General features: G+C 47.0%; 1 protein-coding gene across 3 annotated transcripts in view; it reads left to right on the top strand.

Annotated features, from left to right (window-relative positions):
- LOC144722949 (SH3 and multiple ankyrin repeat domains protein 2-like) overlaps window positions 1-14,601 on the top strand; it is a 679,767-nt gene that overhangs the window by 361,520 nt on the left and 303,646 nt on the right. For all 3 annotated transcript variants that reach the window (XM_078601389.1, XM_078601386.1, XM_078601388.1), the window contains exons 11-12: window positions 3,047-3,680; window positions 7,740-7,951. In XM_078601389.1, coding sequence (XP_078457515.1) covers window positions 3,047-3,680; window positions 7,740-7,951 — 846 coding nt within the window. The remainder of the gene's footprint in view (window positions 1-3,046; window positions 3,681-7,739; window positions 7,952-14,601) is intronic.

The raw sequence follows: 14,601 nt of genomic DNA, 5'->3' as shown, positions 1-14,601 counted from the left end.
CAGCAATCACTGGAACGACGGCATCAACCAGTTTAAGTCATAACTGGCTGTGATGTTCCCATCCTGCCACCTTCCGATGTTAGTTTTTATTTTCCCCGTGGCTTCGGCTCTTCGAGTTTACATTAACAGGTTAAACATAATTTTCACACCAACATAGCCACCTCCGTGCGCCGACCTCGATGTGGCGGCTCTGCGATTTCACATTAACATGCTAATCTCTCACATTAACATTACTAGCCCCACCCACTTCGTTTATGACCCTTGGGCTACACCCATTTTACACCTTTAAAACAGTCTGCCTCAGCAGCTTTCCCCCTCTTTTTTCGTCCTGATGACGTTCGCATGTGTTGTCATCGAAACGTTTTTATTTTTATTCGTTTGAACCTATCTACGTGACTTTACCGAAAGACCAAAGAATATTAATTCCTGCAGTCACGAAAGCTTTAAGACAACATTGTAATCGTGTTTAATTTCGTTGGGTTTTTTTTCTTCGTATGGTCTCATTTGGAAGTGGGGCATGGTATCGCAACTGCACTTACCATCTGGTTTTAAATTAAGGTTTTTGATTGAGTGATTAGATTTAGGGGCTTGGAATAGAGTGCTCATTATGATTGTAGGGCAAATTGCGTAGGCAATTTCACACACGATGTCTTCCCGGCAGTGTGCATGGGCTGTCCAGCAATGCCCCCAGCAGACCAAATGGCATATTTCCAATTCACAGTCAATGGAGTGAGAAGGGTCGTGGGTGCGAGGCATAACCAAAACCAAGCAAAGACATAACACCCCTAGGGGCTCAAGGGGTGCTCTGATTAATTAAAACAATATATGGGTACATCAAATAGCTCAAGTTCAAATGGTAATAAACATAACAGACTCATTAACATAAAATATAATTAATTATATCATTTCCATCGTGTCTGTATCTCTCTTCTATCACCTCGTTGCGTCACTACAGTAGAACTCCAGTTATCCGGGGTAATGTGGGAGACACCTACCCCAGATGCAGTTATCTGTGGTGAGTTATCTTGTGTTTCACTCGGGTATCCAAGATTTGGACCCCAGATAAACCCCGGATAAATGGAGTTCTCTCTCGTATATCTCGGGTTTACACCGAGGCATTTACCCTGGATAATTGGACAAACGCCCGCGCAGGTTTGACATTCAGAAATGGTTATGGCTTTATTGGCGACCTATCGTGGGTGGAGCATGACAGCCGTGTCCAAATTGGAAATGACCATCAACGAATACAAGCCAAACTGTCCCCGTGTCACTATTGTTTACAATTTCCTGCCTTGCGAAAGAGACGATGGATATTCGTGAACCCTGATCATGTTAACTTCAAGATATTGGCTGCTTAAAATCAAATGCTAATTTTCCGGTTGAACCCACATATCTCCGTTTTCGCATCACCAAGAGCAGGCCAAACGTCCTGACGTTGTAATAGCCGCATACCTTTCAGCCACTATCATATCTCGTAATGCCCTCATTCGATTTCAAATCGTGTCCAGGGGTGATTCGGTACATTGTAATCTCTACATTGTCTGTGAGACGAGCACCACCTGCCGAGGCTGCAAGCTAAGTGCAGAGAAGCAAACTGGCTGTGTAACGGAGAGATTGGGACCCGGTCGTTATGTCCTTGGTATTTTAGGGGCCGTCCATAAATGACGTCACGCACCTAGGGAGGGGGGGTTAGACATTTGTGACGATGTGTGACAAGGGGGGGGGGGTTGAGATATGTGACGTCACATAAAAATGTGCAACTTTAAATAAATATAGACAACACGTTCTACTTAATTAAATAGACTTTAGTAAATATTTTATCCTACAACATCAGAGTGCAGCGCCACATTAAATACACACTACAATGACAATAGTTTAAAGCGATTTGAAACATGTTGTAGTTTTTTTTTTTGGGGGGGGGGGCAGAGCTTTTTGACATCATATTTGAGGGGGGTCTGACTTTTTGTGACGCCGTGTGACGATGGGGAGGGGGGGGTTCGAAATCGCGTGACGTCATTTATGGACGGCCCCTTACTACAAGTAAAGGGCACCGGTGCAAACGAGCAAGCCCCATGCACACTTGATTTGGAGTCACGTTGACACCACAGTGATCTCAATTGTATCCCTATCGCTGCATTAGGAGTTGTATTTCGAGATGAAAACTGTCAGCGAAGTTCTCAGAGTTGCTTTGGGAATGGCATGGGAGGTGATGTCACTATGACTCGTGACGTCACACAAAATGTCGCCCTCGCCCGACACTCGACCGCGCACTTTCATGCTCTTTCGAAGGACGTTTACTCTGTATCGCTGGTCATCCCGCGTTCAGGCTAAAGGGTGCAGCCCAGCAATCGCTTGCTGTTACTACTCATGGTGGAAGGGCTTCCATTTGTAGGGAACTCTAGAGAGCCTCCGTAGAGGGTATTTTGGCCTTCTCTTCCAGGCTGGACAGACATTTTGTATGCCGAAGTATCCCTCACTCAACCACACCACAAGCAACCTGCCTATCGACTGTTGTGTCCCCAGTTGTACTCCTGGGTGGACAGAGGTGGAGGGGGGGGATTCAAGCCCATTGTTCCAACTTTTGACCTTTGGTTTTCTAACCTCTACACCACGACAACAATCTGCATACCACGCATATGCACATAAACAAAAGTATAAAGTTATTTAAAATGCATTTAATCTATTCAAACTCTTTTTTATTTTACCAGGTAAAGCCCACTGAGCTATTTCGTTCTTTTTCAGAAGCGACCTGGCCACAAATGATAGCTCAACGAAGTGGCTTATCACGTGGACATTTATAGCAGCCAAGTACTCTAAAGGCACGTTTCTAAAAGGGGAAGGAAAAAATGGAAGACGCGGAGAAAAATCCGCACGACCACGGGGAGAACATGCATACTCCAAATATACAGCAAGTGTCAGGGTCAGGATCCAACCCACGACCTCCTGCATACCAGGCGAGGGAGTTAACATCTTGCCACCGCGCCGCCTTCTAGTCATTTCGTCAGCGACTCTAAACTAACGACGGCTCCTTCCCTCCCCGTGGCAGTGCCATTCCAGGAGACGCCGGCGTACACGAACCGGCGGCGCCAATTCTCAACCACCTCCGCCGCCGCCGCCGCCGCGGCGCCCGGCTCCGCCGCTCACTGCCGCAGCTTGGCTCGCGCCGAGAGCGAGAACAACCTCCTGTCCTCGTCCATCCGCCGCGGCACCGCCGGGCTCTGCGTCATGACCATCGCGGCCGGGCGCGCCGGCAACGGCGCGGGCGGCACCCGCGGCTCGGCGGGCGCCAACTGCGGAGCCGGGGCCCAGCGGGCGGATCAGTGGAGCGGCCCTGCACGCTCACCCGCGCTCGCCGTACGCGGCCTGCCGCCGCAGTTCCTTGGCCAGCTGGGCGGCAGCTCGGAGGGCAGCGCCCGCTCGGCCGGCAGCTCGCCGCGCTCGCGCAGCCGCTCGCCGTCGCTGCACCGCGTGGCCGAGGAGGAGGAGGCGGCGCTCGGGGCGGACAAGACGGAGCCCCCGTGCAGTGCACCTCCCGTCGGGATGGCCGCCGGTCGGACGGGGGGAGTGGCGGCGGCATCTGTGGCAGTCCCGAATCATCAGCAGCAGAGGCTGACCTCTGTGAGCACACAGCCGAAACCGGCGCAGAAGCCAGCGCCGAAGCATCGGAAAGTACATCGCAGGTCAGCGTTAAGAGTGTCACCAAGCTGATACGAATGCCAAGTGCTGTTTTCTGGGTTGGCTTCCCAAATCGTTTTCCAACTCCTAAAACTTAATTTGGATTGCAAGTGGATGCCACATACGTTTTAAAATAGTTACACGAGGAGCGCGCAAGGGCTTGTTATCTTCACACTAGGAGCCCGGAGGCAATTTTGGAAATGCTGCTTTCATTCATCTTTATCTCCAAATGAGAACGTTTGTTTACTTTTCATGAACATTTACTCCCTCGCCATAGAGAGATGATGATGAAAATGAGGCTGAATTGATACTAATTGGCTTTTTTCCGAATTAATTTACAAGGTCAAATTTATTTAACCCACCACCAACTCTGATCAAGGATGATCCTGAATTTACTTTTAATGAAAATCCCATTTGAAAGTGTTTTCACATATGTGAGGTGTCACATAGTTGTAAGACGCCCTTCGGAGGTGTGAATTTGTATTCTAAATATAGAGCTCAGAGCACGTGTGACATTGAACTAGGGAACAATCCAGAAAAATAGGTTTAAAAAGTGCATATTGGGCACATTCTGAGAAGTGAAGGTTAAAGAGGGAAGTTTTGGAATTGGTGTTGGGAAAGACACCAAGGCGGTGGCATAACATTCGGACACTGCTTTACAACTTGAAGGAAGGTGGAGGGGTGTGGGGTGCTTGCAGTGATATGAAGAGGAGAGCTCAAGGTTGGGCGGGTTGCAGGGAGCTTTGAGGCAAAGGCCCAGCCATTGCGCAAGAGGACTAAATAGAGAGAGAGGCATATTCCATTGCCACGGCAGTGTTGAGACTGCGCAGCAAATGATCCAAGTGAGAAGTAGTTCCACCCCGAGTAAGTCGTGAACTCAGACTTCATTACGTCTACAGCTCAGCGCGTCGCACATCAGGGAATCACTCCTGCCAGACGCCACCCCGAATCACCTTTCTATCCCCTCCTTTTATCCGCTCGTCTGGAACTCTTCGTGTCTCCTAACAGGTCCCCCAACTTTCGATTTAAAGCTTTCGTGACTGCAGGGATTCATCTTCTTGGACTTTCGGTAAAGTCACGTAGAAGGGAAATAATAAAATAATAAAAATATAACATCATAAAATACAATTCTCACGACGTGTCGGCCACAACGCTAGCAGCCGTCCTCAGGTGAAGAACAGGGCTGTCGGAAAGACAGCGTCTGAATGAACACCACCATGCTTGGCAGCGTATATTTAAGCTGGATTAGAGGAGGAGGGTGCCTTGACAAAGAAATTTGCATATCAACAGAGGGACCTAGCACACCCATGGAAAATGCAGATATGGGACCAGTCACCACTTGTGGAATGTGCAGGCGACGGGGGGGGGGCATCAAAGTCATACCACGCTCGTGCACCATGCAGGACCAGCAGCAATAAAGGGAGGAAGTAGGACCAGCAGGAAGTAGGACCCCAACCTTCCAATCAGATTGTGCGCCCTCGCCATGTGACAGCTCCTCGCCAATGAGAGTCGAGCGCTTGCCGTGTGTGAACTCACGAGCCGTTAGAGCCGGTGACTAATGTTTTATTTCTTAATTTTAGGGTTCCCCTATCGGCGTCCCCTCACAAAAGCACATCCGAGCCTCGTGGCAGTTCAAGTCTAGGAACCAGCAGGTGGCAGCATTGAATGCTTTAACGTAGTGTGCCTCACTCATTTTCCACTTTTCAGGGCCATAACTTAAAGCTTTTGTGACTGCAGGAATTCATATTCTTGGGTCTTTCAGTAAAGTCATGTAGATAGGTTCAAATTAAATTTCAATTTTTGTTATTTTATTTGAACCTATCTACCGAAAGACCCAATAATATGAATTTTCAGGGCAAATTCAAAGTGGCCACTTTCAGGGTCACTTTTCACCGATAAGACATCATCGGTGTGAGGGCTGCCGTACATTTGAAACCATTGGGGTTTGACAGCACAACGATGGGGTACTACAGGGGCCGCACGAAAGTCCACCAGGAGCCACGCTAAAGGCTGCCAGTGGCCCGCGAAGAACACTGCGTTAACAGCATCTGAGCTAACGCGAGGTGCTGATGATGAATAATGGTTAAGGTTTTGTCAAAGAGGGGCATGATGTTAAGGGGGACATTTTTTGAACAGAAATTACATTTAGATTTTGAGAAGAGGGCATATTTTAATTATTTTTCGTCAGTTTGGATAATTCCTGAAACATACAACAAAAAATACTTACATTAATCACTAAATGTTTTTTTATGAAGATATTTTATATATAATGTTATATATATCATTATGAAAATAAAACCACATTTTCAGAGTGACCGCTCGTGGGACAAACTGCACCATACCTTCACACAAAGGCTAAGGTAATCCAGATAGCCGTACAAATCTGTTGGGGCAAGTGCTGATAGTGAAATCACATTTACTTTTGTCTATACAGTAATTTCCCTATTATTTTTGTGTATTATATATAAATGGATCACCCTTTATATCACAAACACCGCCAAAGTGGATGGTGCAGTTATCCAGCTCAATAAGAACACACCACAAAGCACATCTATCCATGAAAACATGTATTTAAAAAAATACCCACAATGCTCCACACTACTGACTCGACTACTGCAACGCCTTACTGGTTGAGATACCGAGCAAAGTACTGAGCAGACACCAGCTTGCAACTGCTAGAGCGCTTACACGTGGAATATTTTTCTGTCTTTTCCTGGATTTCTGTTTGCACATAGTCACTTTAAGATGTTTTCTTGTTCATGTTTTTGTTTCATGTTTTTGTTTTTTGTTTGTTGCGGTTGCACCAGATTCAAGAGCCGAATGGCTCACAGGGCTATACCAAATAAATGAAACTGAAACTGAAACGTACACCATTCTGTGAGCACATTACACCAGTCCTCTTATCTCTTCATTGGCTACCGGTCAAATTCCGAGTGGAACTTAAGATACCGCTATTAACCTATAAGCCTATAAAAGGGCTCACCCCACATTACTTGCAGCAACTCATACATATATATAATCCACCAGAGTTCTCAAGATGTTCTGACCTCCAACTGCTCAGCTCTCCCAGTTATAGGTGATCGGGCTTTTGTTAGCGTGACACCCAAGCTATGGAACGTCTTGCCACTTGAAATCAGGCAATCAGAGTAGGTAGATATATTTAAGTCTGCTTGAAACTCCATCTATTTAAACTGGACTTCCCTCTTTAGTTCAGTCGGTTGCCCTGGTTTGTTTTTGTTTACTGATTTTCATGCATTGCGTATTGGGATCCTAGGATGGAATACGCATTATAAATTAGAAGTATTATTACTGCGTTGAATCTCTGTTAACAAAAAAACAATGTAATGATGCAATCGTATTTATGCCGTTGTGCATAATTCAAGGTCTCTCACAACTTCTAATTACCAATTGTGTAACACCATCCCTCTGCTGGTGGCCCTGAGCCAGTCAGAGATTTCACATTGTCACTGTGGAGGTCAGATTTTCCATAGGCCAGCAGCCACTGTTGACTTCCCATCGTTGTAGTACAGTTGAGCTGCTGTCCACGATCCTATTACCCATGTCTTTTCCTATCCATGGGAGCTATAGGGCCAATGAAAACTCCTATTTTCCGTGGCCGTATTCTTCCTACTATTTACAATTTAGCGGTGAATGTTTTTTTAATCCATGAAAAAGTGGAATATATTTTCGGATAGCATCGCGGATAAGAGGATCTACGATTTCAGTCGCCCTACATCGCCCACATTGCTGGTACTTACTAATCAACAGGAGAGCTCAAACAAGACAGATAGTACAGAGGAGGAAACCCCGCATGAACCAGATGGTACAAACGAGAAAAAAAAACGTCAGCTATTCCTCAATCACATTGTGACCGTGACAGTTGATGACCTGGTTGTACAGTCGGGAGGGGTGGGGTGTGAATCATTTGACATCGACTGCTTTCTGCGTTTAGTTTGTTGTCCTTCCCCTCGCAATCCCCCGATTAGCACGGTTGGCTACGTACGGTGCAAATGAGGTTCGACATATGTACACGCGTACTGATGGCCATCGTATTCTCCTTGCAGCGCCAGCCTGGCTGGAAAGGACCACCTCCCCATCGTGAGCCAGGCCATGAGCCAGGCCCAACCGTTCACGCTGATGGCCCCTCCGCCGGGCAGAGGGGGCCCCAAGCACCGCCTCTACAGCGCCGTGCCCGGGCGCACCTTCGTGGTGGTGCGGTCCCACCAGCCGCAGGGCGAAGGGGAGATCTCACTGAGCCGCGGGGAGAGAGTCAAAGGTGAGGATGGGGGCGCCGCGGGCGGCTTGGCTCATCGTGGCCGCATCTTGAGCCTCTGAGCCGGTGACCTGAAGCAGTTGCTGTCGAGCGACGATCCAGCACAGCGCTCGCTAGTTCAGTCCAGTCCCATACTCATCGGCGGGCAGTCATCTGTTATCACTCTTCTGTCGGTACTGCCGGTAGTTGATTGACCTCTGAACCTTGCTCAGTGATTCCTTCACCTGTTTGAGGACTCAGTCCATCAGACTGACGGTTTAGTCCCATCGTCCACGCCCTGTTTAACCACCCCCCTGCGGGCCACAACACTTTCTCGTTCTGCTTCTTTGCTCGCACTGCTCGACTTTGGGGGTTCCTCTGAGAATTTTATTTTCCGAAACTTTGTAACCCTGCTCAATTCAAGACGCGTGTTACCCATCATCTGTGTAACACTTAGACTTTCGCGACCAATATCATCCATGAAATAGTTTTTTTTAGGTTAGATCGCCTGATGATGCTAGTTGTAATTACTGGCGAAACGTCGTACTCAGATGGTAAATGTTGTGTATTTTCTCTCCAACACACCGGTGTGCTGTACGAGTAACGAATTGGCATGTTCTATTTATGTGACAAACCATACAAATTGGCTGTGTCGGGTGGTGGGGGGGGTTTAACAACACATTTATATTTACGCGATCTACCCAGAAACACTTGTAATTTACCCATCATCCATTACATCCCGAAGAGCACTGTTTGTAAGTGGCTGCTTCCCCTTTGGACATTTGGGCCTGTGTTCAATGACCGTGATATAAAAGAAAGCACTGCTGAGATTATAGTTTCAAGTCCTTCGGTGCTGGGTGTCTCTTTTGGTCTCTAAGGGGGTCACATTTTGTGAGGCAGTCACTGAGCCAGCGCTGCTGTTGCAGGTGATGAGATAGCTCTGTTTGAGATACTGGGTTCAAGCCTTGAAAGTGTTTATTCTTCACCAGTACCTCGCAATGGCTGTGCCAGAGCCACTGAGCCGGTACTGTGTAGATGCTGCTTTTAAGCCATGGACTTTGTGCTTAAGTTTGTTTAGGTGTTTATAATGGCCATGTCAGAACTCTTGAGCAAGCTCTGCTGAGCTCAAAAATTGGACTTGTCAAGAATCCAATATTGACCTGTTCTCCCTTACCTGGCCTACACGTGGTCACTTTTAAAGAAAAAAAATAACGGATAGGGTATTTGCATAAATTAATGTTTTTTTGTGTCCTTTATTTTTACAGATGCTCTGGTTTCCTCCCACATGTAAACACCCTATAATTGGCTGATAACACCTTCATATATAGATTACCGCAGAGTTTGGGCAATTGTTGGCATCGGCTCCTCGTGTGGCCACCTTCATGGGGTGTCTGTGGTTCCTCATGCATCCGAATCATTTTACTTCTGCGAGAGCGAGCGAATTCTGTGAATGTTAATAGTTGAAATAATGATGGTTATTGATCCAGGTGAGAGACCATTGGGTTTCACAGACCTCGGAAACTTTAGCCAAACCAACAGAGGTTTGTGCTTTGGGACTGATGATGTTCACACTCGCAAAGCTTAATGGCTAAACAGGGGCACGCTTCATATGCTCCAAACAGCCACAAGGCGGCACTTGAACGACACTGTGAATCTTTTCTGCACTCAACGTGCAGTTAGGGATGCCGGTGAGATGTAAATGGATAACAATTTCGATTTAAAGCTTTCGTGACTGCAGGGATTCATCTTCTTGGTTCTTTCGGTAAAGTCACGTAGAAGGGAAATTTTATGATGTATTTGATTGTTTTATTTTTATTATTTTATTATTTCCCTTCTACGTGACTTTACCGAAAGAACCAAGAAGATGGATAACAATTGTTGGAGGCAATCGAATTACAAGTTCCAGTTTATGTATTTATTATCATATTACCTCTTATTTTACGTAACTTTAAAACAAATCATGATGAATGTACATTTTTGAAGAACGTGTATGTGTATTTTAACATAATGTCACGTGGACATCGTCTGCAAATGCTATTTGTCCAGGTTGCGAAGCAGTAGCATGCCCCTAGTTACAATCAGCTGTGAGTTCAAATCCCAGTCGAGGGTCCACTCAACCCATTTCTGATAAATCAACAGTGCTTGTCTCATGGATAGACTGTTCCCAGCCATTAATAAAACGTGTAATTTCCACCACCGGTTTTGGCTCAGCGGCAAAAGGAAAAAAAACACTGCCTCATTGCTCACTTGAGGAAAGGAAACACCTTGTCTTGATTCATCTAGAAATGTTAAATAAATAATTTGAAACACCTAAAGCTACAACAAAACCCTTGCTTCCGATTGTGGGGTTCCAAGCAGCCACGAGGTTACGAGATTACTCGCTACGCTCAATCCTTGTCAAGGCCTTGCTTCCATGGCAACCAAGTGTCGGCTGACTGCCACGTTCGGGCCAAGGAAATGTGCATGTCCTTTCCCCCCACCGCTCTAAGGGGTCGTCCATAAATGACGTCACGCAATTTTGGACGATTTTTGCCCCCCCCCCCCCTCGTCACACGGCGTCACAAAGTCAGACCCCCCCCCCTCAAATATGACGTCACAAAGCTCTGCCCCCCCCCCCCCAAAAAAAAAAATCAAACATGCATCAAATCGCTTTAAACTATTGTCTTTGTAGTGCGTATTTAATGTGGCGCTGCACTCTGATGTTGCAGGAGAAAACATTTATTAAAAAGTCTATTTAATTAAGTAGAACGTGTTGTCTATATTTATTTAAAGTTGCGCATTTTTATGTGACGTCACATTTCTCAAACCCCCCCCCCCTCGTCACACATCGTCACAAATGTCTGACCCCCCTCCCCCCTAGGTGAGTGACGTCATTTATGGACGGCTACTAAGTCAACTTAGTGATTTGCCCGTGAAGAGCTCTCTCCAAAGTTAAAACTGAATTAAATAAGGGGGGCAATGTTGACTCTGCCGTCGATGGCCGCATGCCGGCAGTCAACATCTCACATAGCCGATGTCATTTTGAATATTTTTTGCCACTGGAAACATGACAGGCGTCATTGCGATGTTACAATTCGACACCTGGGAGTCGTTGGATGTGGCTAAGACATGTGAGGCTCGTAAAGCCAACCTAACACATCCTGGCACAGCATCCATAATAAGAAGATGCTGTTGTGTGCATGTGTGTGTGTGGGAGGTTATAGGCTATAGAAATGTTTTCTCTCAGCAAGTACATTCAGACCCTCGTTCAGAAATCTGCAGCATAAAAAATATTTCAAGACTGGTGGCTGCGTCCATATGTACGTTGAACTTCTTTCGTCTCCGTACGTAGCCAACCGTGCAAATCGGAGGTGCAGGGGAAGGACAACAAACTAAACACAAAAAGCAGTTCTAAGGAAATGAGTTTTCAATCTAGATGATTTAAAAGTGCATAGCTCCAGTGGCTTCCTTATATCGGAAGGAAGAGCGTTCCAGACGTCCGCAGTAGTGCATCTGAAAGTGCGAGATGCAGCGACCTTCTTTGTAAACAAATGTACCAGTGAGCACATATAAATAAATGTACAAGTGGGTACATTTGTTTATTCATAACATATCAGTGGGTACATTAATTGATGGGACACTACCGCCCATGGGGGGTGGTAGGTGGGAGGGAGCATGCTTATGCCCATTGCCACCACACCTCACGACTGCTTCGCACAGCAATGCGCCTCACCATCAAGGCCGGCCACAACAGGGTCCCAGCACCGTCTCGCTTTAGCTCTTACCTCTGGTCACCGGCCTCTGGGTGCCACTCCTATGGGCATCTTGATAACCTGCCCACTTCCACGCGGTAAATGTAAATGCCAACTATAAAAATAGTGTTTTTTTTGTATTTTGCCAGGTAACGCCCACTGAGCTTTATAGCTATTTCTTCAGAATAGACCTGGCCACAAATAAAGTGCCTCATCACGTGTAATTTAATAGCAGCCAAATTACTCTAACCGCGTGTTTCTAAATGTGGAAGGATAAACCAGAGGACCTGGGGAAAAAGCCACACGACCACAGGGAGAACATGCAAACTCCAAATATTCTGCAGGTGTCAGCCTCAGGATCAAACCCACGACCTCCTGTATACGAGGCGAGAGTAGTTAAAATCTCACCACCCTCGGAACACCTCCCTGATTACATCTGCAGTGCTCTTGTGCTGTGTTCCATTTAAAATGTCCAAGTTGCTCATCCTACCCTGTTATGAAATTCATTGCTTTCCTCCACATGCAGTTTTAACTCATAGGCAGAAGTTGCTTTTCTATCCGTTTTGTTATGGTACAGCAATCTGATCCACATAGTAACACAGATATTGAAATTGCTTGAAAAATCCATCTTTCAACACTACATTTAACCTCTCTCCCCTTCCAAATTGAATAGATCTACAGAAATATGGCCATCAAGTGATACAAATATCACATTATCATCATCACTATGATCAGCCATGTTCAGTCCACTGCTGGATGAAGCCCTCCCCATGCCACCACCACCATCAGCCACAGTCAGTCCACTGCTGCATGAAGGCCTCTCCAAGCCACCACCACCATCAGCCACAGTCAGTCCACTGCTGCATGAAGGCCTCTCCAAGCCACCACCACCATCAGCCACAGTCAGTCCACTGCTGCATGAAGGCCTCTCCAAGCCACCACCATCATCAGCCACAGTCAGTCCACTGCTGCATGAAGGCCTCTCCAAGCCACCACCATCATCAGCCACAGTCAGTCCACTGCTGCATGAAGGCCTCTACAAGCCACCACCATCATCAGCCACAGTCAGTCCACTGCTGCATGAAGGCCTCTCCAAGCCACCACCATCATCAGCCACAGTCAGTCCACTGCTGCATGAAGGCCTCTTCAAGCCACCACCATCATCAGCGATGGTCAGTCCACTGCTGGATGAAGGCCTCCCCACCACATTTTTCAATCCTGCGATGCAACAATCCATGCAGCATGTGCGCAGGACCCGATTGCATAGCACTTACAATGTGACGAAATTTTTTGGAAAATGTTAAGTTAAATATTGCAAAGTGGACCTGACATCCATATTGTAATTTTACGGTACATTTGCCCTGAATTGAATAATTAAAGTTTAGACTTTTTCAGAACCCTAATGGAGCAGAAAATGGAAAGGTTTTTCTCGAAATTATCTTGCAATGAGTGGCACGTATCATTGTGGGCGCGATGGTGGCAAGATCTTAACTACCTCGCCTGGTATATAGGTGGTCGTGGGTTCGATCCTGACCCTGACGCCTGCTGCTGTATATTTGGAATCACAGTGTCCTCCCCGTTGTCGCGTGGATTTTTATCTGGGTCCTCCGGTTTTTCCCTCCACATATATAATCAGCATGCGCTTAGAGTATTTTTTTATATAGCTCAGTGGGCCTTATCTGATGAAACATTTTTTTTCACGAAATTGTATTCTGCTGATGGACGGAGTCTCCCTGCACACGACAGTACATTGTGGGACTCGGCATCTGATCAGAACGAACTAGCAGAGCGTCTCAATCTCGCCGCGTGCTAACAACGGCCCCGGCATCAGCAGCAGTCTCCGTCGAGTCATCCCCATCTGATGACGCTGCGCAGGAGCCATCGAGGAGAATTGCGTCAAGCTGGCAAATGACCCACGGACTGGAAATAACCTCGTCGTCGCCACCCCGGGGAGGGATGGTAGGGCGAAATAATTAAGTATCTACATAAATATATAAATTTGAACAGAGAGCAACAACAACAACAAAAACGTGTTGCAATATCGCGGCGTTCGTTTCCCATACTCTAGTCCTCACGGACCACTACGCTGCGTCTTCCCGCATTTGCCAACGTACTCCTCCCTATTCAAATGAACTCATTCCGCGTGCCACCTGCCCAATGATTGTGCTCTCGGAAACTGACGCTGTCTGCGTTCATAGAGCCGATTCAAATGATTCTCGAGATCACAGCGTGTGTGTCTGTGTGTCTGTGTGTGCGTGTGTGGTGTGTGTATATGTGTGTGCGTGTGTGTGTATGTGTGTGTGTGTATGTGTGTGCGTGTGTGTGTGTGCGTGCGTGTGTGTGTCTGTTTGTGTGTGTGTGTGCGTGTCTGTGTGTGTGTGTGTGTGCTGCGCCACGAGCCCGGCGTCCCGAGTTCGATTCCTGCTCACGGCCAACACCAGTGACGATTATCTGAACCGGTCCTGGGCCTCCTCTAGGTCGACTCAGCCTCACATGAGTACCTGGTGCGGTGTGTAAACATTGCTACTAGGGAGACAAAGGCGGTCGAGCGCGGTGCTGGCCACCCACCCCCTCGTGTGCTGTGCTGGCATCCATAGGTGCTCGCTAACAGCACTTGCTCCAACAGTATGTTAATGCTATACGGGTGATCTTTGTCTTTGTACACATGTTACACGTGTGTGTGTACACACTTTCCTTTTCACGCAGATAGCGTTAATAGCTTAGCGTGCCATGTGGTGCGTGTTTAGCAATCATCTGGCGCGTGCAGCATGGAACTAGCTCATTTGTATTGCAATGGAGAGTAAATTGGTGATCTCGGAAAGATGTAGCGTGGTGGATTGCGAGGAACTGCAGCTTGTGAAACCCTGCAATATCTCTTTCATGTGTAGCACTGGCTGGGGTGAAAGAGGTCTTGCTTACATAAGAGGTGTGACATCCCTGTGT

This window comes from Lampetra planeri, chromosome 16 (genome assembly GCF_965212315.1).
Source record: "Lampetra planeri chromosome 16, kcLamPlan1.2.h2, whole genome shotgun sequence".
NCBI classification, from domain to species: Eukaryota; Metazoa; Chordata; class Hyperoartia; order Petromyzontiformes; family Petromyzontidae; genus Lampetra; species Lampetra planeri.
This window is presented reverse-complemented; position numbering and strand designations above follow the sequence as displayed.